At 42.1% G+C, this 24,580-nt stretch overlaps 1 protein-coding gene across 8 annotated transcripts in view; it reads right to left on the bottom strand.

Annotated features, from left to right (window-relative positions):
* Positions 1 to 1,513: 1,513 nt before the first annotated feature.
* FTO (FTO alpha-ketoglutarate dependent dioxygenase) overlaps positions 1,514 to 24,580 on the bottom strand; it is a 246,328-nt gene continuing 223,261 nt past the window's right edge. For 6 of the 8 annotated variants that reach the window (XM_053400104.1, XM_053400106.1, XM_053400109.1 and 3 more), the window contains one exon: positions 4,654 to 5,556. In XM_053400104.1, coding sequence (XP_053256079.1) covers positions 5,412 to 5,556 — 145 coding nt within the window. In that variant the 3' untranslated portion in view covers positions 4,654 to 5,411. Of the gene's footprint in view, positions 1,820 to 4,653; positions 5,557 to 24,580 lie in introns of those variants that run through there. The other 2 variants (XM_053400100.1, XM_053400108.1) reach the window with 2 other exon arrangements.

The following is a 24,580-nucleotide window of genomic DNA, read 5'->3' as shown; positions in this document are numbered from 1 at the left end:
CCAAAGGCTTTTTCATCTACCTGGACCTCAAGGATTGTGATAGTAACTTTGGCATACCAAAGGTTGATACTATATATAATTGTAGCAGCATAGAAATGTTATGGAAAGTATTGGAATTATCCAATCAATTGAATGTGGGAGAGTTAGAGGAACAGTATAATGTCAAAACTAACTATATATTTATAGGAAAGGAGGAGAACACAACAATTTTGTTCAATATTGAATACTCATATTGACTACTGGAAAAAGCTAACCATATACTTCGAAGATAAATTATGTATATGAAATGCTATAATGTATGTTGTGTAAATTTTAGAATTTGTTTTGCACGAATAGAAAACAAAATGAATCTTATTAAAAGGAGAAATGGAGAGACAGAAAGACAAAGAAGAGCAGGCAAAATGGATTGAGGCCACGATTCATATGACACACACTATGATGTACCCCAAGACATCCCCACCAGCCCTTATGCACAGTTGCTGTTGGAAGAGGTAACAGAGCCAAAGAGGAGGGGATTTTGCTGGAATTTTGTTCCAAGCAGAGGTGACAGTCAGATGGTGTTTCAAACCCAAGTGGGAGCTTCCACAGAAGTTCAGGACTAAGTAGGACCGTGGACAGCTCCATGGAGTGTACAGGCTAGAGACTACCACAGAAGCACAATACACAAATGTCGGAGTCCTGGGACTCCAAGGACATGGGTGGCTCAACTGCCTTGGACCGTGGAGGTGGTGGCATCAAAATGTGTTCCTGGGATTTTGGATGTTCCCCTCCCACACCACATCCTCCTTGAAATTCTGGACTCTCCTCCTGAAGCTGTGGAGTATAATCCTGGGGTTACACATGCAAGACCCACTCCTGGTGTCCCTGTGCATGGGGAGGTCTGAAGTGGAGCCAGTGAGCACAGGGATATTGGGGCTTGGGCTTTTGTGTGTCCTACTTTCATTATTATTTATTAAAATTCTCTCGCAGCCTTCCTCCAAAGTTGCCCAGGGTGGCAAGCACGTCTTTCATAAAACTGAGTAGATGGGCTAGCACACATGGATTCAGACAAATGCCTCAACAGGACTAGAGTATATAAATGAGCAAATGTGCATCAAGGAAAGGAACCAGAATAATCAAGAGCATAAAGCCTATATAAGCAGAGGTTTGCTTGGAACTGGATGTGCAAGTATGAAAGAATTCAGTCGCAAATATTTACATTGTAATTGGTGAAGTACCACTGAAGAGATCCTGAGAAGCAGTTTACGCAAGTGTTGCTGGAAAAGACCCCTGTGTTGTAACCAGTGCTATTTTTCTAGAAAAAGAGGTGCTGGAATGCCTCCCTTGTTCTCTTATAATGGCGCCCACCTGAGAGGTGCCAGAACTGAGTTCTGGTGAGTTCTGGCTGAAAAAAAAGCCCCTGTTTTAGCCAAATTCTATTATATGCACTAACCAGGCTCCTAATGCAAGAGGAAATTAGCACTGCAGACAAAAAAAAAAAAAAAACATTCAGTAGTCAGTCCCATTTGTCCCTTTCTTCTTTACAGAAGGCTTTCAACTTTCATGTGAACACCCTTGTTTTCCTGTACCCTTTATGAGTGTCAAGTGGATTTTGCCACTGTGAATCTCACAGCTTCTAACAATGCTTAATTAAAACAGAAATTTATCACAAATCAGCAGTAAAAGAAACACAATTGCTTTGTTCTCCACATTGCCTCTTCAGTTTCTTTCAATCTGTTACGTTTTGTTTCGAGGCAATCACTTTGTCAGGACAGAGGATAACAGTGTTTTTCTTTTTCTTGCCAAAGCAAAACATCCCTCGTCTTCTATTGGGCTTGCCCTGTGATTTAAAAACAAAACAAAACAGTGTTTCTTAACCAGTGATCACTGTGCACACAGTGCCGGCTAGTATTATTATTATTATTTTTTACTAAATGGTTAAATGAAGCAAACACAATAGAGATTCAATGAATCTAAGTCTGGAGAACCACCCACCCACCCACCAATATATCTGACTTTGCACTCAAGCACACAGATGCCCAAGGAAATATATTGGGGAGGTATATATGTATTTACAGTGGTACCTCAGGTTACATACGCTTCAGGTTACACACTCCGCTAACCCAGAAATAGTGCTTCAGGTTAAGAACTTTGCTTCAGGATGAGAACAGAAATCGGCGGCAGCAGCAGGAGGCCCCATTAGCTAAAGTGGTGCTTCAGGTTAAGAACAGATTCAGGTTAAGTACGGACTTCCGGAACGAATTAAGTACTTAACCTGCGGTACCACTGTATCTCCCCAAGGAATTTATTATTTCAGTTTTGACCCTACCCATTTTCAAGGGCTTGGAAGTTGATAATAAGACTGTAGAATATGAGCTAAGCATTTTTTGTTTAGTAGGCCTACTAAAATGAATGGTCCCATGTGGGTCATGTCCACTAATTAATATGGGGCAACTCATCTGTACACCTAGCACTGGATAAACCTATTGTCAATAAAATCCACAGGAAAGACAATATGTAACATGATACGGCTTGCATCCAAAGAGGAACACTATGGCCCGGTTAGGATGTAAAACAATTCCAGGCTGACCCTGGTTTTTTAGCCTGAGAAAAAGTCATGTTGCTGTGTGTACCTTCCTTGCCCTTCTCCTCCCTAGGTTTCATCTCCTGGTTAGGAAGGAGGGATTAAAGAAGAGTGGCAGATGAAAATGATGGACTTTGCAGAACTGGCGAAACTGATGGGAAGAACCTGGAACCAGCGAGATCAAGTATTCCAAAAAGACTGGAACAAATTTATATTATATTTGAAAGACAACTGTAAGCAATTAACATCATTAGCAGGGTTATCTGAAGATTTGTAAGATGAATTAGTTACTTATTCAGGTGGAGTAATTTAATATTTTAAGGTATGATATAACAAGAATAGGAAAGAAAGTGAAATTGAAAAATGTAAAATGTAATTTTGTAAACTGTTAGGCGGGAGGGAGAGAAGTCGTTTAGGCTTGGCTGAGCCAAAAGATTTAGTAAGAGGATACAATGTTACGTATTGTGATTATATGTAAAATTAATAAAAAAAAATTTTTTTTAAGGAAGCAGGGATTAAGCCAGTTTCCCAGTTTGGATGTAATGGGAAATGGTAGTTTAAAGGAGCCATTTGGTTTGTATACAGAAGCTCCAAGGTCCAATCCCCGGTGGAATCTCCAAGTAGGGATAGGAATGTCCCCTGTCTGAAACCCTGGAGAGCTGCTGCCAGTCTGTGTAGACAACACTGAGCTCACCTGACCTAAGGCAGCTTCTTATGAATATTGTCTCTTCTGTCATTTCTCCGAAGATGAGCAAGCCACCTTTTCCACTGGATATGGTGATTCCTTCCTTCCTTTAGCAGATAATATAGACAAGCCCCTTTTTTATTACAGCGATGCAAGTATAAAAATCCTGAATATGGAAAGAGGGAAACTTCCTATCTTGGTAACAAAAACATGGGTGCTGCAAGTTGCCCAGATGCCAGCTGAAAAAGACCCTCAAAAATTCAAGAGGTAAAAAGGGTGGGAATTGTGAACATCTGAGCACAGCTGGGCTTTCTTCTGAGTTAATATGCAGTTTAGTGTGAAGTAAATTCTTACCTTCAGCCTCAGCTTGCAGGCCCTCTTTAGGTCTGGTGTCTAGAACAACATTTGGATAACTCCTGACAAGGCCCATGCTCCATTATCCTTTGCTGACTGTATTGAGACTGCAAACAGTGGAAGAATGGAGAAGGAAATTGACCGAATATGCAGAATTGGACAAATTGACTGGGAAGATTCGATACCAGAAAGACCAAAAGTTTATTGAGGACTGGGGAAAATTTACAGAATATCTGAAAAATATATGTGATACACAGACAACGCTTGTTGGTTTTGAAGAGACTCTGTGAAATAGTAAGAAATACTGCAAAAAAGAGAGTAAGAGGAAAAGGAGTGGGGAAAGGCAATATCATGTTTAGAAATGCGTCAATAAATAGAAATTTTTCGAAAGATTGACAGAGAAACTGAGGGAAGTCAAAAATTGAAGCATGAGTGTAAAATAATTTGTTGACTGTATAAAACTTGTTTGGAAAATGAATAAAAATTATTTTAAAAAAAAGAGAGACTGCAAGCATATTGTTGTGAAGTGTCATGGAATTTTTAAAGTGAAGAGTGGTATTTGAGATGCCACAATGGACATTTGGCCTTGTTGATTCCTACCCCCCCTTGGACAGCTGATGCACAGAGCCTTCACAACACATCTTAATGGATGAGGAGACCAATCCAGGAATACTCCCACTGAATTTGAAGTTTGAGAATGTCCTAATAAGAATATGAATTGGGGTTGGACCAATAGAGGATTAGGTGGCACATTTCATGAAACAAATCATCCTTGCCTATCACCCCAGCATTGCCCTCGCTCTGAATTGGTTTTGTGATAGCTCTATGTAGCCAAATCAGTATGGCATTATAGCAACATGATGTTCTAGGGTTGGTTACTTGATTCCTGAATGTCTGACCCTGTAGTCAGAAGGAATATCTATCTATCTATGTATGAAACATGCAAAAAAATGATTTGGGAGGGTGTTTTTCAGATAAGATTTTGGTGGCCCAGAAACTCTCTTTTTGTACTGAAATGTTCAACCACAGAAAAGACTCAACCATACTAATATTTAGTATCTCGGTAGAACTTTTATTCTATTTAAAATAATTCATATTATTATCTTAGCATAATCCTCAGAACAACCCTGAGAGGTAGGTCAGTATTATTTATCATATCCATATTGCAGATATTGCAGAAATTCAGTCCAGTGACTTCTCAATAGCTTAGTCTCTTATGGAACAATCTTGGACAAGTTTCCTTAAAAATAAGTCCCATTGAGTTTAATGGGATATACTTCCATGTTGGCATGTATAGGATTGCAAGACTCTGTCACATCCTATGCATGTCTACTCAGGCAAAAAGCCACATTTAATGTAACAGGACTTACTGCCAGATTAAGTGTATAACAGATTGCAGACTAAAGCAGGTTTAGTGCTTGCATTGGGTACTGGGTAGCATTTTTCTCTAATTCAGTGTTCCTTTGTTTACCATCAGGGGAAAAAAGGAAGAAAAAAAATTGTGCTAAAACAATTTGTAATTGGCTCTTTATTTCACACAGCCCATCTGAAACACAGCAGGACACTGGCTGCCTACCCAACTTCAAAACAAACCACAGATAATCTTACTTTCATGTTCTGGTGCTTGTGATGTACACTTTTGGTTAACCTCTTAACTGATTATGCAGCCAGAATATTACTTGATCCAGAATACCTCCCTCTGGGCTGTTTCTTCCTCCACCCCACTGTTCTCAGAGAGATCTAGTGCCTCTTACAGAAGAGGTTTCTTTGCAAAAGAACCTCATTCAGTTCATGATCAAATTGCTCCATCTAGCACTCTAGAAGACTCTGTAGCTCAGCTATTATGTCTTCAAGGTTGAATGGCAGCGGCATGCTGGCATCGCCTTCTTGCCAGTAAGGATGGCATTCTGGCTTTTCATCCTTCGGTAAATTCTCCACAAGTTGGGAATGGCACCTAAAAAAATAAAATAAATCTGTAAGATTAAAAGTGAATTAGGGGATGCATTTAGGGATTTATTATTTCTCATGTTTGCCTATTAATGAAAAGGGGGGGGGGTACTAAAGGACTATTAACCAGTGAAGTCACAGGATCTTTTTTGCCTTAATGCAGGTTTTTCTTTAAAAAATAAATAATTTCCTAGAGGAATATTTGAGAAAGCCCATCACAAAGAAAACGCAGTTAGCGCACCTTTCGAAGGGGGAATTATTTTTTCATTATCTCTCCAGTCTTATTTGAAGTCAGTCAGCAGTCTATGCCATTGTGTGCGGGTTTCTGTGATACTACTAGATTATTGGGAGAGATTAAACCAAATTTACTGCATTTAAGGTCACAGCACAGATTAAACAATATTGCAGAATGCGGTTTGCAAATCTGAGAGTTACAAATCCATCAGGTTTGGGGAAAAGTAACGAGGAGGAGAGTTGCTGTTGAAAGATAGATGCAAATGAAGGTTAATAACAATTTCTGCTGATGAATAGATGGGCAAAACTTCAACAAAATTAAATTAAGAGGTTAGCGTTTGCTAGGTCCCCAGAGAAACCCTTTGAATTACAGTGTTTCTTATTAAATGGATTCCTCATCAATAGTAGTGAAGTCTAATTATAATAAGCAGCTAAAACTGCAGTCCGGCACAGGGAAATTTTACGAGTAGTAAACCAACACATCTTGTAAGATTACTTTGTAATAAAGACTGCCACTTATTGGTCCTGCATTAGTAAATTTGTAGCAATTCAGTGTTTTCGGTTTCAGGGGGTTTTGTGTGGGTTGTTTGTTTTAATTTGCCAGATGCTGGTTAATTAGCTAATGTTTATAAAGGAGTGAAAGCCGAAGAGAGGCAAGTATTATTATAATATGATCAGCCAAAAAAAAAAAAAAACCCAACCCAAAAAAAGCTAAAAGATAACTAAATATCACAAAAAGGAACTATTTTAGTAGCTCATTTGTGGTTTTAAGTTTTAAAAAGTAGCTATGCCACAATTTAATATAAGGTAAGTGACTGGCACATACAAGAAGATATTTTATGACCGAGAGAAAATTGACCAAGTGATCAATGTATCATGTTAAATAGGCTGAGCTACAGTAAAAACCAATGGAACTAAATACCTGTAAGTGAAAGTATCGTCTTTTATCCATCTATTTTATTTATCACGTTCAAATGCTGCCCAATAATAATACTGTCTGGTGGGGAGGGGGTGCTAAAACATGAAATATTAAAATACAACAACCCGCCATAACAGAAAAGAAAATGGCAGATTTAAACAGCAATTTACAAGATCTAAGAAACATGGGGAAATGAAAAGATGTTTGCCTGGCGACCTCATAGTTTGTGCCAGGTGAGCATCTCTTGGGAAAGCAATGCACAGCCAGAGTGCCGTCATTACAAAGGCCCTTTCTCCAGGAGTCACTTGCCAATACCTCACTTGGTGGGGATACCTGTAGAGCATTGGAAGCTGCTGTATTCTGAGTCAGACCACTTGTTCATCTAGCTGGCAGTAGCTTTCCAGGTTTCCAGGTAGGAGTCTGTCCCAGAGATCGAACCTGGGACCTTCAGCATGCAAGGCAGATTCTTTACCATTGAGCTACAGCCTCTGAAGATGATCTAGAGGTACAGGTAGAGCTACATAGGGGAAGAGGTGGTCCTTCTGGTAACCTGCCCCCAAGTTGTTTAAGGAGTTAAAGCAAGAGGCGCAGAGAGAGAGAGAGAGAGAGAGAGAGAGAGAGAGAGAGAGAGAGAGAGTGTGTTCCATTGAACAGCCAAAAGTGCTTGCAGAACTATTTGGTTGGATGCTGCCCATTATTACTGTTTTGTTGCTTATTCAATTTCTATCTCAACCATCCTCCCAAAAGAGCCCTGGACAGTAAACATCAGAGCGGTAAAACAATACAATTAAATATAAAATAGTTGTGTTTCAAATTTTAAACAATTAAGAACATCCACAAAAGGCAGGACAGAAATGGTTTTATAAGTGAACATAAAATAAACAAAGCTGAGGCAGTTCCCTACTCCTCTACCATTCTATGCAATGCAGGGATGGATCTTAGGTTTATGAAATTTTCTACATTTCAAACGTTCAGAAAATTTAATTCCCACTTCCCTTTGAATAGAGGTGTTAATTGAAGCACATTCATGGCTGCTAAACTTCACACACTCTGCCACTTTATTCTAATGCATCTTTAAGACGCACTAGACTAAAGTGGCAAAGCTCATTCAGTGAATGAGAAGGTCACAATATATTGTTGACCGTTAATTGTACGCAAGGCACCAGAGGCATTTAAGCAAGCAGGAGGCTAGGAGAATGCTCAGAAAAGCAAGTGAGTTTGGAAAAGGAAAAAGACGGTAAGGGTTTGGCATTTCTTTATGCATAAGAGATTAAGAAAATTCAAGAAAAGCACTGAAAGTGTTAAACAATGAAGAACGTCCAATGAAAACAGCATGGGGAGAATATGGATAAAGCATCTCCTTCTTAAAAGACAATGCCTGAATCAGGCAAGCCAAATAGAACTTTTTTTTCTCTTGCTGCGGGGAGGGAAGGAGGGTAGTGACAAATAAAACATAGGTCAACTGCCACATCTTTGCATTTGCAATGGGGGGAGATAACCGACTCATCTCAACAATTAACCGATTAATGCTTCCAGTGGTTGCTACAATGATTAACACACACGACTCTCTGGCCACTTCCCTACCCTGACCCTCTCTGGGGAAAGAATGAAAAAAAAACCCACACCAAAGAAAAGAGGTCATCTTCCTCTTGGGAATTATTGATGGCAGGAGAATCCCCAAGAGAAAACATACGTCAACTTTACACCCATGTTGGTATGCGGTTAATTGCGGCTCCAGCCTCCTCCCACACTCAATCCATCGTACATTACAGCGCAAGGACAGTATTAACACGTAACGTTCCTATATATCTTCAGCTCCCCACATCGGCCTGTGATAATAGCATCTGTTAACATGCACTAAGCACTATTATGTAGCACATCACTTCATAAATAATAAGATTAACCGACCTCGGGCCCTCCGAGAAGAGTAATGTGTTCAAATGTTCTCATTATTTATTTAAAACAAGAATTAAAGGAGCACAAGCTACTTTTGACAATCCTCTTAGCATAAATATTAAACTGTTTGCATTGATAAGCTGCACCGTGTGGAAGAACAGTAGATTTGTTGGGCGGGCCGCCTCAAAACAGTTGTTGAGGAAACACGGTTTAGTGCGGAGGGCTCTCAATGGTTCCTAAGCGATTCCGGAGCCCACTGCTGGAGATATTTCCCTTCCAACAAAATGGCAGAGAAATAACTCAGTTATTAAGCAGGGGAGACTGAAGCTGATTACAGTCATACCTCATGTTACGTCCACTTCATGTTACGTTCTTTCAGGTTATGTCCCGCGGCGACCCAGAAGTACTGGAAAGGGTTACTTCTGGGTTTTGCCGCTTGCGCTTGTGCAGAAGTGCAAAATGATGTCACGCGCATGTGCAGAAATGGCGAATCGCAACCTGCGCATTTGCAGATGCGCCGCTGCGGGTTGTGCTCTTTTCATGTTGTGAACAGGCCTCCGGAACGGATCCTGTTCGCAACCAGAGGTACCACTGTATAACCTCAGACAAGGAACTTGCTTTGTGTTCTCTCTTGGTTAGAAAAGTATGAATGTGCCATTTGCTGGGTGCTGTGGGTCAAGGGGGGGGGACCTCTGTCCTTTCAGAAGTTGCTGGTCTACAACTCCCATCATCCCTAACCATTGACCATGCTGGCTGGGATGGGTGGGAGTTATAGTCCAACAACACCTGGAAGGCCAGAGGTTACCTGCCATAGCTCTTGATGAAGACTTTCAGTTGCTTTTCTACACATTACTATATCAATCTCCTGGAATGTAGAGGCCATTCACTTAGAAGTACCTAATTCACCAGGCTGTCTTAGGGCAAAGGCACTATTTCTGAGCCTTAACTTCGCACATCTGCAAAATATGGATAATATACTGACCTACCCAACAGTTAGAGACCACATTGAATGAGACTGCACCCAAACATTAAAAGAATCAATGATGATGATGATGATGATGATGATGATGATGATGATGATGTACCCCACTGATCTGACTGGGTTGCCCCAGACACTCAGGGAGGCTTTCTCAGCTAGGAAGTCCACAGGGCAATAGCCATTTCCCACTGTTGGTCTATCTCAAATGCTTGGGTTGTATTTGCCAAGGGCTCAACCACTGCTCCTGCTCTGTAGCAGCTAAATCAGGGGGAGGAACACAGAAAGTTGCCAGATACTGAGCCAGATCATTAGTTCATTTAGCTCAGTATTGTCTACACTGACTGGTGAGTCCAGGTTGGGGGAAGAACCAGTTTTTAAAAATGGTTTCCTGTATCAAAACCCAATTAAAAATCTTGCTCCACAAGTAGTTGGCTCAGCTAGAACCTTCCTTACTAATATACTCAGTTTTTCCTTCTTCCAGAGGGATATACACAGTGGGAGAAATGGATTCCTCTCCCCTCCAGTCCAAACTGGTTCAGTCCACTCTTATCACTCCAGGATCCTACCATTTTGTTGCATGGGTGGAACAGGTCTAAAATGGTGACTTCTCCTGGAATCTGGAGACAGCTGGTTCCTTCCCCTGTGGCTTTACTTACATTTAGATGATTAGGGTGTCAACTACATTAGGAGACACTGGTCACAATGCTAAAATTAACCACTTTAGCTAAAGTGTGTGTTAATTATGGGTATGCAAGCAGTCAATAAAAGGTTAATGTAAGAGTCAAAGGGATAAATTTATTTCGGGATTGCATCACTCAAGAGACTAAAAGACTAACATTATGCTTGGTGTTTTTAATCAATAGGTTTTATACTAATGTGCTAACCATTTATTTTAAAACATTATTCTCCCTTCTTCCCTACCCCCCTTCTCCCTGGCTAAGATTTGCAGCTCGTAAGGGGGAGAAGTAGGGTGGGTTTTTTTCTTCATCTTTTTGTCTTCCTGTTAACAAATAGTTTATGTAAGCTTTTAGACCTCTGCTTTTTGGCTATTGTCTCACTTTGGCCCACCATGTAGACCATCACAATTAACAGAGGTTTCTAACTAGGCTACACTTGCACTGTATGTTCAAAGCTGTATCATACTGCTTTCATGGTTATGGCTTCTCCAGAAGCATCCTTGGGACTGCAGTTACTTAAGGGTGCTGGGAGGGGGAGGCCCATATTCCTAATTCCCAGCAACAATTTCCAGAGTTCCCTGGGAAGAGGGATTGGTTGTTAAACTGTATTTTTGTGAGTTCATAACAATTTTTAGCCACCCTTAACAAACTATAGTTCCAAGCAGTGCTTTTTTCTGGGGGTACACATACCCCTAAACATTTTGTGAATCTTGGTACTTTTGTCCATTTACTGTATTTATTTTCCCCGATTTGAACTATAAAATGGTGGTTTTCTTGAGTCAAAATGAGAGTACCCCTAAACATTTTTTATAGAAAAAAGCACTGTTAAAGTTGTTGCAAATGGGGGGGGGGGGATATAATCAATTATATATAATTTGATGACTGAATGCATCAAATGTCTGAATACAACAGCAGCAGCAAATACCGATTCTATTTGCTGCATTGATTTCCATTCCAGACATTGGACAAGAAAGCAAACACCGGCAATTTCTGCTTCCGTTTCTGTTTTCTTCAGAATTCTATGACATCCCTAGGTAGGGCAATTGTATCTAATAAGCTGGCCTTGCATAGTTTGCACCCCTCTCAGAGAGAGAACGGACAGGGTACTATTTCAGATATCTCTTTAGATTCTTACAAGGGACATCATCACAAATCAAAAGCAGGGATAGGGAAGATTCAAAGCAACTGAAGATTTGCCTTAAAAATTAGGGGGTTGACCCTTCGGTGTAACAGAGATGTTTGCAAGTCTTTTATTCTTGTCAGCCACATTAAACTTGGGTTATATATTTTTAAGGTGTACAAAGAGTCTGAACAGTAAAAATAGTTAACATGATACTATATGTTGGAAGAAAGGGGTAGGTGTTGTCCATTGTGGCATTAAGCATATGACAACTAATGATATGCCTAATTTTCATCTTTCCTCTTTCCTCTAGCCAGTTGTCTGCTCAAACTAACTGTTAACATGTGGAAATTTATGGCAGCCAATTAAGGTTTAGGGTCCTCAAGTAGCAGAGAACAATTTTATACCCCAGGACTATTTGTCAGTATGTCAGTTACATAACAGTGGTGATGAATGAGCTACCTTGACAACTAAACAGTTAGGACTTCATGACCTCTGATCCTGGTCACATGATAGGGTCACCTGAAACTCACTTTGCTCCTACCTGACTGCGTGTAACAATATAGAGGTCAAATGGCTTGGGTGATTATATGTATCATGTCTGAGGTGGCCCAGTTATAAGCTGCAGGGTATGGTCGTGTTGAATTCCACAGCTCCATTGCACAAAAGCTGTAGAACAACTTCAGAAATGTGCCCGACAAAAGAGATACGATTTCAAAGGAGGATAAAATAACTTTCCTCACGACTCACTAGAATGGATGCAGTGTTCTTCCAGAGCAACAATGAAAACAAAACACATCGGTTGCAACGGTGACTCTGCCATAAGGGGGAAATGGACTGCTGTGCTGCCATTGATTTAAATTTATGCTTTTCCTTCTCTATAATATGAATTTTAATATGTGGCAATGATATCAAACAAAACCACTTTCCAATTTGTCCCAGGAACCTCTTCTAAGCACACCAAGATACACACTACAAAGCTTATGAGCTTGATTCCACTCAGTCCCCCCCCCCTTCACCTCCAGGAGTGTTCAGAGACTGCCACAAACTTAAAATGGAGCCCCTCAGGTGAGTGTATAAGTATCTATTGTTTGGGACTGTGAACTTTCCCTGAATGAGGTTTAAAGCTAGTAAAATTGAAAACGAATTCAAGGTGAAAAATGTATGTGGACTTGTTCTTATTTAAAGCATCTGTATCCCACCTTCCCATCTATAGAGCATGGTGTAAAGCGGCATGGCCAAACTTGGCCCTCCAGCTGTTTTTGGGACTACAACTCCCATCATCCCTAGCTAAAAGGACCAGTGGGCAGGAATGATGGGAATTGTAGTCCCAAAACAGCTGGAGGCACCTTTTTCTAAACTACACTTCCCAGGATTCATTGGGGGAAGCCATGACTATCTAAAGTGGTATGATACTGCTTTAAATAATGTATCGCGCCGATGAGGCCTAGCTTACACGGGTTTTTGAATTGCATGCAGGCCTGTGGCTCTCACTGGGTGATGAGTGTGGATATGTCTTTATAACTCAGCAATGGTGCCCACCCTGTGGAACGCCCTCCCACCAGATGTCAAGGAAATAAGCAACTACCTGACTTTTAGAATACATCTGAAGGCAGCCCTGCTTAGGGAAGTTTTTCATGTTTGATATTTTATTGTGTTTTTAATACGTGGTTGGAAGCCACCCAGTGTGGCTGGGGAGGCCCAGCCCGATGGGTGGGGTATAAGTAATAAATTATTATTATATTATATATCTCTCATCAGGGCCAGCCCCACCATTAGAGAGAGTATGGCACCTGCCTCAAGCAGCAAATGCCAGCCCCCAGCCATTTCCCCTGAGTCACTTAAGTTGGCCTATTCAGGGCCCCTATGCTTTCCTGCTGCCCTCAGGTATGGTGCAGGATGTTGTCCCATTGAAGTCAGATCCAACTGCTAGTCTGGTCAGAATCTGTACATGGAACAGGGATGGGGATCGCCTCAGGCAGCAGAATGTCTATCCCTCCCATGTAAGAATGCCAGCATGGTCTTGCTTGCATTTCACATCTGCCTGTTCCTTTTTCTGGGTGATCCACAAAGCAAGGAATCAAATGATAGGCCTTGGTTTATTGGGGGTCTGGGGTGAGAGGGTAGTAAAATTCCAATTGACCAACATTGCTAAATACCACAGCATTTGCAGATACATGAAGGCTTCTGTTCAATATAAACTGCAAACTTTACATTGCAGACCCTACGCAGGCCTCCGGGCTGTTTCTGTTCACAGTTTTACAATCATGCAAGTTGAAAGAATACATTTGGAATGCATGAGGGGATCATGATACATATGCATGTGCACACCTCCACATAGATATACAGACTCTTGTATCACTACTCTGAAGGTTTAATAAATTACGCATATATTTTTGGCAACACAGTTCTGGATTCCCACAAGAAAGTTCTCGCAACTGACCAGAGGGCTGTGCAGCAAATCCTTCTCCACTCTTAAGCCGTATGACTCTTGTATCGCAGATGACCAACCTGGGGCTCTCCAGGTTCTGACTACAACTCTCATCATTCCTGTCCATTGTCCATGCTGGCTAGAGCTGATGGGAGTTGGAGTCCAACAACATCTGGAGGGCCACATGTAGGTCACCCATGTTGCATGATGCAATAAAACATATCTCAGCATGTGATCCCAACCTCAAATGCATAAGAAGAATGTAAGAACACACAGAGAACCCTCCTGGATCAGGCCAAAGGCCCACCTAGTGTAGCATTCTTCTTCTTCTTCTTCTTCTTCTTCTTCTACTACTACTACTACTACTACTACTACTCTGTTCTCACAGTGGCCAACTAGATGCCCTGATAGGAGGCCTGCAAGCATCACCTCAGGTCAATAGAGCACTCAATAGAGCAGACTTTGTTCAGCATTCCCTCCCCCCTTTTTAATTGTTTTTATGGAAGATTTTCTTGGGTTGCAAAAGTACATACATTGTCTCTGTTTCCAAGTCACAAAGTCCTTTCTACAGATCAGTTCTATTCAATGTGAGGAGTTGATGTTTTTATATAGTATAAGGTTCATTCAGCATTTTAACTGAATTCTGGTTTTGTGGTTTTAACTGATTTTTATTTTTATTGTGCACCACTTAACAAGATGATTGTAATTAAGTGTGAGATAACCCATTGAAACAAACAAACAAACAAGCATGTAGATGTCATAAGAGGCAAAGAGAAGTGAGGCACATCTACAATTACAAACTGGGTTTATAGACATTAGTTGTATACACACATCCTTTTATTCTAGAATCAATGGAGACTGGGTACTACTATGTAGTCCACATGCAATCTAGATCTCTCCAAAAAAAGAAGCACTTATTGAGAAACAGGTTTAATTCTGATTTTTATTTTATTTTAAAAAACTCATTTCCCACCATGCTGGGTGGGAAGTCAAGGGCACTATGGAAAACTAAAAGGGTGGCTTGTTCCTACTGCCTGGCACTGCTCAGAGTGGTAGGCTAAAGAAAGCAACAGTTAAAAGCTAGCTCAGTATCAGCATCAACTGGGGGCACTGGGGTCCTGGCAACAGCCCAAGGACGCCAGGTGCTGATGGCAACCCTGACTACTGCTGTATTAACCTTAAAATTGGTTGGCATTTTGTGAGCTTTGAATTTTAGCACCAATGCCTACCCCGCCACCCTCCAACTGGAACACCAAGAATCAGGAGAGAATACAGCATTAAGGATTTATACTGTGGTGTCTTCTATTGACTTTGTACCTAGTACACCAGGATAAAATTAATCTCAATTTGCCCTGCTAATATAAAGACAACCATGTTTTTCTTCACTTCTGCCTTGCAAGAGACCTGTGTGTTTTGGTTAGGGCTGGAGACAGATGAGTTAGGTGCCAGATGTTACATTTTCAAAAATGGGGAAACTGTCATTATTTCTGCTTTATCCCAAGAGACAAGGCACATCCTCGCATCCTGAAATCCACTCAAATCTGCATAACTGTTCCTGTGATGAACAGCTTTCTTGCCACTTTGTAACATTTTGGCTGGACCTAGTAATGGCATTGTCATATTGTGATTACCGTATTTTTCGCTCCATAGGGCATACCGGACCATAGGGTGCACCTAGTTTTTAGGGGGGAAATAAAGGGGAAAAAATATTCCCCCCCAGCCATGGGGCTGGGGCGGGGGAAGCCCGAGCTTCTCCCGACCCCAGCCTCCAGAACAGGCTGCTATCCTGCTATCCAGCGGGAGTTGGTGCTGCACTCCCCGGGCTTCAGGCTGCTATCCGCAAGCCTTCGGAGCCCGGCCGGAACTCCCGCCGTGTTCAGAAGGCTTGCGGATAGCTGCCTGAAGCCTGGAGAGCGAGAGGGGTCGGTGCGCACTGACCCCTCTCGCTCTCCAGGCTTCAGCAAAAGCCTGCATTCGCCCCATAGGACGCACACACATTTCCCCTTCATTTTTGGAGGGGGAAAAGTGTGTCCTATAGAGCGAAAAATACGGTAAGCATGGCATGTCCAAACTCAAACTTGAAGACATTGGGGTAAATGGAAAAATGGGACAGGGTGGTATCCATCTAAGTGCTTTTGCTAGTACATGACCTTGTGGATCTGCAATGGACCTTTCCCTCCCTCTCTTCTACTCATATGCCCCCTAAATCTGTTCTGGAGCGTGGGGTCCTTCAAGTCTGCAGTGCAGATCTGAGGAGCATGTGTGTTTGTGTATGCATCCGTGGGCATGCGTGTTGGGATAGGAGAGGGAGAAGAGGTTCCATTGCACAAGAAGAAATAGTTGTTCTAGCAGACACAAATAGCTCGACTTGTTGTCTCCTTACCCTATGAACCTTGGTGCTGATGTCTCCTAAGATTGCATAGGGAAACAAAAGGCATGCTATACACAGAGTATAAGGCATGAGTAGTTTCCATTGCCCCAATTATTGGCTTTATGCACTTTCAAAATGTGTTTCCAATCTCTTTGCATTATCAGCCTGGACATTACTTCCAGAAATACAGATAAGGTTAAGGCTGAGAGAGCCTAACATTCAGGACCCATGCTTTGTTTGTTTTTTTAATCATCACCAACATTTCTCTTCCTCTAGGTCATGGAGATAGCCTGGACAATGTTAGGATTTCTATTTTTTGCACTGGCAGCCAAAAGCAGTGACGCAAGAGCAGCAAGGGAGCTATGAACTTGCCCAAGTTATTTTACTAGAGCTGTATTTACATTGGTCCAGAGACCTTCCTTTGATTCACAGGCTATAATGGAAAACAAAGGAGAAGGAAGAGAAGTGGAAAGAAAAACACAGCAGAGGAGATGGTTCTTGGAATCTGAAGATGAATGTATGATGTTGCTTTAGGCCGGAGATGGGGAACCCCGTGGCACCCCAGATGTTGTTGGACTCCAGCTTCCATCAGTCCTAGCCAGCACAGTCAATGGTCAGGGATGATGGAAGCTATAATCCAGTAACTTCTGGAGGGCCACAGATTCCTCATGCCTTGCCTTAGACTAAGTCAGACCCTTAATCCATATTAGCCCAGTATTGTCAGCTCTGCCAGGTAATGCTTCTCTAGGGCAGGGGTAGGCAGCCTAAGGCCTGGGGGCCGGATGCGGCCCAATCGCCTTCTCAATCCAGCCCGCAGACAGTCCAGAAATCAGCGTGTTTTTACATGAGTAGAATGTGTGCTTTTATTTAAAATGCATCTCTGGGTTATTTGTGGGGCATAGGAATTTGTTTATATTTTTTTCAAAATATAGTCCGGCCCACCACATGGTCTGAGGGACAGTGGACCGGCCCATGGCTGAAAAAGGTTGCTGACCGCTGTTCTAGGGTCTCAGACAGAGATGAGTTTTCCCTATCACCTATTTGATCATTTAACTTCAGGTGCCAGACTGAATTTGGGATCTTCTACATACTAAGCATGTGTTCTACTAATCACTCGTGATCCTCTGCTCTACGAGCATTGAGAACTTCCTGAAGACTTCGCCAGATGATTCATTTGATCATCTGTACAATCATACAAACACAAACAAATTGGATGAGAATAGGTCCTGTACGTACAGCTGGGGGGGCCTGCAAATAGCAAGGTCTCCAACTATGTGTACTGTTTGTACACAGGTAGATATCAAACAGTTACACCGTTGAGAGAATGCATGGAGATTAGAAAGGGGCTTGCCACCACTATCTCTTGCATGCTCATTGTTTGCACAATAGTCACACTAAGAGGAATTGGGTATGATATAGTTGGTCAGGGTGATTCCAATTTTGAGTATATTTTGTAAGACCTGAAAAATGTGTAGAAGGTAGATCAGTTGCACTAAGAGCTCAGATCAGAGAGAATGGGGTTTCTGGACAATCTTTCACGAACGCTCATAAAGTTTCCAAAAAAACCACTTTTGCCGAGCCTGCAGACCTCATCCCAAAAGGAAGTCTAAGCATGTGCTAACTTCATTTTAGCATCTGGTTGTCCACTCTGGGAAACAGGATGTTGGACTAGATGGACTTTTGGTTTGATCCAACAAGGGCTTTGTCGTTTTTCCTTTCCTCCATATGTCATCTCTTGCTTCTTTCATGTTGCAGTTTGGCTAACCAGGAGGAAATGCGGATTTCCATCCTGTTGATTTTCATGACACACTGTAGCCCATCCGTGGCTTGAGGACTGGTGTCTTGCCATTCCTGTGTTATGGTCAAAGCATTTGGACATTTTTAAAAGCATGTGGGGAATTTTCCAAGGCCAGCGAGCAGAAAGGAGCAGAAGACTTAAGGAGCTAATCTTCTCCTCTTCTTCTTTTCTACGAGAAAACAATTTATATTGGTTTGCCTTGAAAATAAAATGAAAAATGAAATTCACATAGCACTAGTGAAATGCTGGAAAGCAGGAGGTCTAGGGAATTTAAAATCCCCCAAATACAGAGTTTACTATACAGCAAATGCTGTAAATTAATGTCCCTGATTACCCATGATCATAGCTGAGATCTGAGATGCTTGCTGCTTGGTCATAAAATGAAGAAATGGAAAGCAGATGCATACGTTGTAAATACTGTCCACTAGTCATGGGGTGGGGGGATGTCTCAGTGGAAGAATGCAAGCTCTGCATAGGAATACAGGAAGCTGCCTTTTACTGAGTCACACCATTGGTCTACCTAGCTCAGTATTGTCTACACTGACTGGCAGTGACACCCAAGGGTTTCAGGGATCTCTCCCAACCCTCCCTAGAGATGCTGGGGATTGAACATGGGGCCTTCTGGATTCAAAGCATATGCTCCACAAAATAAGTTAAATTGCATTAATTTGGTTTCAGAAAACCAACACATTCGGTCCTGGAAGAAGACCCTGTTTCGCATAAAAGCCTAAGTGTGCAATGGCTAATGAATTATTATTTGGACAATCTATATACTGCTTAATTAGAATAGTCACTGAGAGGCATACTAGAGGCATCATTCAATCAGACTAAAAATGAGTTAAAACTATAAAATCAGAATTCAATTAAAATGCTGGAATAAAAAAGCTGTCAGTAGGCACCAGAGATTCAGTAGTGAAGGGACCTGCCTAACCACAACTGGAAGGGAGCTCCATAAAACTGGGCCTACAAAACTGGGCTTTTGGGTGGATACAAGCCACACATCTGAGACATGAGGGAACACTAAGAGTGATTCCTCAAAGACTTCAGTGATTAGGCAGGGATATAAAGGATTAAGGGGTCCTTGAGGTATCCTGGACCCAAGTTGCTAATGGCCTTGTAAATTAATATAAGAACCTTGAATCTGGCCTAGTAGCGTATGAGCAACGTATGACCACTGAGTCATTCACCACAAGTCACTATGGTGGGACAATTGCCATATTTAGTTCAATAAGCCCACATACCCACATATTACAGGATGAAGATCCATTTGGTTGGAATTCCAGGCACTGCCTCCATAGAGTGCCACTCTAGACTCTTCAGGGGGAAATCTAACCACTTGTTTTATGGATTCCTATATACAGCACTGGCTCTGAGCCATTCCACTACAAAGGCCTTTGAAGCTTTGTTCTATTTCACTTTAGGATGGTAAAGAACAAATAATGGCGAAGTCTTCCTTTACACCAGAGCTCGTCTGATGTCTGTCTACAGACACTTCAAACCTTCAATTTATGTCTTATGCTGAGGATTCGTGGAGAGGGGGTGGGAGAGAGAACGAAGAGGTAATGTAATATCCCGAGATCTATGGAAGATTGAAATGACCTTCAGAGTAAACTTGGGTGTTGTTCTTAAAATTGCCCTTGCCTGGATTGAAATGACAAAATTGCTTTTCAATTGATGGCGTGCCTGGTTCTGAAATTCCTTGCTGGATGGAATCATTGGCACAGGGCATAACCTAATGAGAATAAAGTAGGTAGAACCCCAGGCGTAAACAAAGTGGCTTAGGCTGATCCTTTGTTAGTACTTATGAATGAACTGTGAATGAGTGCTTATACTTTCGGTTTCATCCCCTTCCAGAGCAAATGTTCTGTTAATACATCCAGAGAACAGCCAGTTAAATTGGATAATGGAATCAGTCACAAGATATTTCAACATGTTCTATATGTGACAATGCTTGGGAGTGAGTCTTGGGCTTCCAAATATCCATACACTACATATAAAATATTTATTTATGAGAAGGACCATAGCTCAATGGGAGACCATCTGCTTTGCATGTAGGAGGTCTCAGATTCAATCCCTGCCATCTCCAGGAAAGGATGGGAGAGTCCCCTTGTCTGAAACCCCAGAAATCTGAGCTTATTTAGCATCACTGAGCTAGATGAAACAATGGACTGATTCAGTATGTTCTTAGGTGAGTGTGCATTCATACGCATGTACGACCTGCTCACACCATCCATATCTTCTTGTTTGCAGCCCACACATATACAGATATAACCCATGTAGGCATCACACAATTCATGATGATGCTGGAGCAAGATTCCAACGCTTGATGTCACACATTGCTGCGTGTCCATATTAAATGTTGGCCAAAAGAAATTCATAAATGCAGTAAATAAAATCTAGGGGAAATTATCTTGAAGTCTACTGGCTTAATTCAACCACCAATTTATATATACCTTCTAGTGTTTCTGAAAGAGGTTCAGAGTTCTGGAGCAGCCTCCGAGAATCTGTATGAGAGATTCTCATTCTGACTCTGATTTCTCTTAACGTGCACTAGAGATTTGACACACTAGGGCTATAAGCAGGAGTGTGCCATTCATTGAGCTAAATAGTCATGGCTATTGCTACTCAAGTACATGGTTAGACCCCAGTGTCTTGCTACAGTTTTGACACTAAGTTGCAGAGCTATGGAAGAACACCAGAAAGAAGACAACTGCAAGTGCCTTCTGCTTCCATTAAACCATCTCCATAACAAGTGTCATTTGTGCCACCCCTGCTTCAGGTGTAAGGGGTTAACAAACCAACATAAAAAGAACCCTACTGGTTCAGACCAAGGCCCCATCTAGTCCAGCATCCTGTTCTCACAGTGGCCAACCAGATGCTTATGGGAAGCCTGCAAACAAGACCTGAATGCAACAGCATTTTTCCCACAGGTGATTGCCAGCAACAGGTATTCAGAGGCTTTCTGCCTCCAACGGTAGAGGCAGAGCACATCCATCAAGGCTAGAGGACATAGACCATCTCATTCTCCTCCATGGGTTGGGACAAACTGTGGGGCAGAGAAAGGCAGTGCTTTAGGCATGCCTAAAGGGTTTCTGACAGTGATGGGAAACCTTAGGCCCAGAAAAGCATGAAGGAAAGCCGTCACAGGTATCGGAGCTCCACCGCAATGCACTCGGAGTCACTCAACTTATATTGGGTGGCTTATCTATACAAAACATATCTCCATCACGCCAAGTGTACCTTGGCAGAAACCTCCTTCTGGCACAAAGCTGCTTTTGAGACTTTACATGCAATAATTCAGAAATCCTACTTAACATTATCTACCACGAGCCCCGGTACAACCAGCCTATTCAGCAAAACACAAAAGGATTCTACTTAACTTCCTCTGGACGCTGCCGCTGCCTTAGCAGAGGTTTAAAGCTAATCGCATGAACGGAGGTGTTTTTCTAATTAGTAAAGGCCTTTACTATGTGCTAAGAGGCTTGGATGGATCAGGAGGAGGATCAATATTTCCTTCCCATCTGTGCTTTAATCAACTGCTGTGCACTCACGTACCTGAGGGTCTGGTGTGGATGCACAGGTTACATTTTCCAGAGACAGAAACAAATATCAGCAAGGCAAAGCCATGGTTGCTTTTGTTTGAATGGCAGGAGGAGCAGCAGCAGCAGCAGCTACAATTAGGGCTGCCACCCAATTAAAGAAATCTTAGTTGATTCTTCAGGGTCGATTAATCAATCAATTGATTAAATTTGCATAACTTCCATTTCTTTATTTGAGGCACTTCCAGCCCACTCTTCATTAAATTAAATTCCAGGATGGGATGCTATGTAATAAACATAATGTAGAAAGCATAATAAAAACTAATCATTCTTCCCTGTAATCTGATCTGCGGAACTAGTGCTTCCACAAATGGTACACATAGCCCACTCCATATTGGTAAAAACTCTAAATTTTAGTGTGGCAGCACCTAAATCTTGGAATTCCTTGCCCATTGACAACAGGCAGGTGCCTTCACTCTACTGTTTTCAATGCCTGCTAATTTTTTGTTTGTTAAAGCAACTCTACCCAGATATGTAGTTCACCAGCATTTGTGTGTGTGTGTGTGTGTGTGTGTGTGTGTGCGTGTGCGTGTGTGTGTCTATGTGTGTGCACACAAAATCTATGTTTTAACTGCTGGTTTTACCTATATAGTGATTTTTTGTCAATTTGTTTTAAACTTATTTCAATGTATATTTTATATTTTTATGTAAGGCGCTTTGAGGTTTCTGCAACTCGATGGCATACAATTTCTGTTCAATAAACAAATAAGAGAAGTCTTCACCAATGTGGATGGCTTGCTTTAATCCTATCAGTAACAACATGCCCCCAAATCAGTAGACAGTGCCAATGATCTGAAATGAACTGCAGTATACAAATATTAAGATGCCCCCCCCCGCCCAGTCACATTTCTGAAGGTAAGACTTGCACAAAGAGAGAGAATGAGAGAGAGAAGCTCTGTAGGTGAAAGAAAGCCCTGGCCGTGCCGTGTTCTCAGTTGCCTCTTTAAGGCGTCTTGGAATTGTGTAAACTGAGAAGGTCATACTAAATCAAAGGACATCATCTGCCTGTTCAAAACGCTATTAACGGGGAAAGCAGTCTTGAGCAGTGCATTACGGCCCCAAGGTCACCTGGGAAACCACTGGGCCTCACTGGTTACCCCGTAACAGCTCTCGCAAGCAACTTGATTAGCTGAAATAACCCCTGTGCCCTTGTGACTGGACTTGATGGGAAGTCAAGTTTATCGGCAGACTGCTAAGCTGAAACTTGCACCTTCCTTCCTCTCTCTCTCTCCCTCCCTCCCTCCATCCCTCGCTCGCTCCCGCCACCCCCACAACTTCTTTTTTCATCAAGAAAACAGCTTGGCTGGGAATTCAGATGACATATTCAGTGCTAACACAGAGCTAGCGCGGCATAATGGCAAAGAGACCAGGCCGTGAACCAGGGAAACGGCTGGTGCAAGTGATGCCTTGTCCATGAATTGACTTGCCAGCGTTAAAGATGATGCTGTTCTCTTGCCACACCCCTCCATCCCTGGTGCAGCTGATACAATATGAGCATTTGTAATAATGGCCCACCTTCCCGGGGCTTAAAGTTTTTTTTAATGAACATTTTTATTCAAATACTTTCTAAACATACAAATAACAAGCACCAGCATAAAACAGAATCATTGTACATATGTTGTAATATCGCTTACTATGAAGTCCAGCAGCTTAATTTAACGAGTCTCCTCACAGATCTCTAAGAGTTGATGGAGGGGTTATAGTATGGCTAGATCTGTTAGTGCATATAATAAAAACAAAACCAGATAGTATCCAAGTATTTTTTCTGTTTTTATAGCCTTCAATCTTCCTGTTAACTTTTTGGCTGAAGCAAATTGCCAAATGTTTGCATACCCCACCTGCCTATGCTTCTTACAAAGTTCAAGGGATTCGGCCTTAAGTTATGTTTATACGAACAATTTCCAAACATTATTATTGCATTTATATCCCACCTTTCCTCCAAGAAGCTTGAGGTGGCGTACCTGGTTTTGCCCTCAGAACCACTCTGCAACATAACTTTGGCTGAGAGACACTGACTTGCCCAGAGTCACCCGGCAAGCTGGTTGGGGATTTGAACCCTTGTCTCCCAGGTCCCTAGCTAGCAGGATCAGTGTCAAGCATGATGAAAGTTGTAGTCCAACAACAGCTGGGGACCAAGTTTGAAAAACACCGCTTGACCACTACACCGCACTGGCTCTCTACATTAACAAGGTCAACTAACGTCCTATTGATTTCACTGGGTCTATCCTAAGCATGACTTGGGCCCCATCTGCATTATATACCTAAGGCAGTATCATACCACTTTAAACAGCAATGGCTTCCCACAAAGAATCTTGAGAACTGTAATTCATTAAGGGTGCTAGGAGCTCATTCCTTCACTTTAGTCAGTGGCACAGCAACCTGGGAGTTTTCCTCTCAACCAAGGATGGGAGACCTCAGTCCCTGGGGCTGAATGTGGCCTTCCAGACCTCTCAGCCTGGCCCTGGAGGTCCCTCTAGGCCAGGGTGTGAAGGTTGTAGATTTTTCAAATAAACATTAGGAACACTAGAAGCTGAGGTTTTCTGAGTCACGACTGTTAGGTCATCTAGAAGAAGAAGAAGAGTTTGGATTTGATATCCCGCTTTATCACTACCCAAAGGAGTCTCACAGTGGCTAACACTCTCCTTTCCCTTCCTCCCCCACAACAAACACTCTGTGAGGTGAGTGGGGCTGAGAGACTTCAGAGAAGTGTGACTGGCCCAAGGTCACCCAGCAGCTGCATGTGGAGGAGGGGAGACGCCAACCCGGTTCACCAGATTACGAGTCTACTGCTCTTAACCACTACACCACACAGCCTCTCTAGATCAAAATTGCCTACAATGACTGGCAGATGTTCTTCAGGGTTGCATTACATAAGAAGGTAAGAAGAGCCTGTTGGATCAGGCTAATGGCCTATCTGTTCCAACATCCATTTCTCATAGTGGCCAACCAGATGCCTGACACAAACCAGCAAGAGCACAAGAACCCTCTCCCCTCCTGTGGCTTCCAG

The sequence above is a fragment of the Podarcis raffonei genome, chromosome 8 (genome assembly GCF_027172205.1).
Source record: "Podarcis raffonei isolate rPodRaf1 chromosome 8, rPodRaf1.pri, whole genome shotgun sequence".
Lineage (NCBI taxonomy): Eukaryota > Metazoa > Chordata > Lepidosauria > Squamata > Lacertidae > Podarcis > Podarcis raffonei.
Note: the sequence above shows the minus strand (reverse complement) of the source record. Positions and strands in the feature narration are given on the sequence as shown.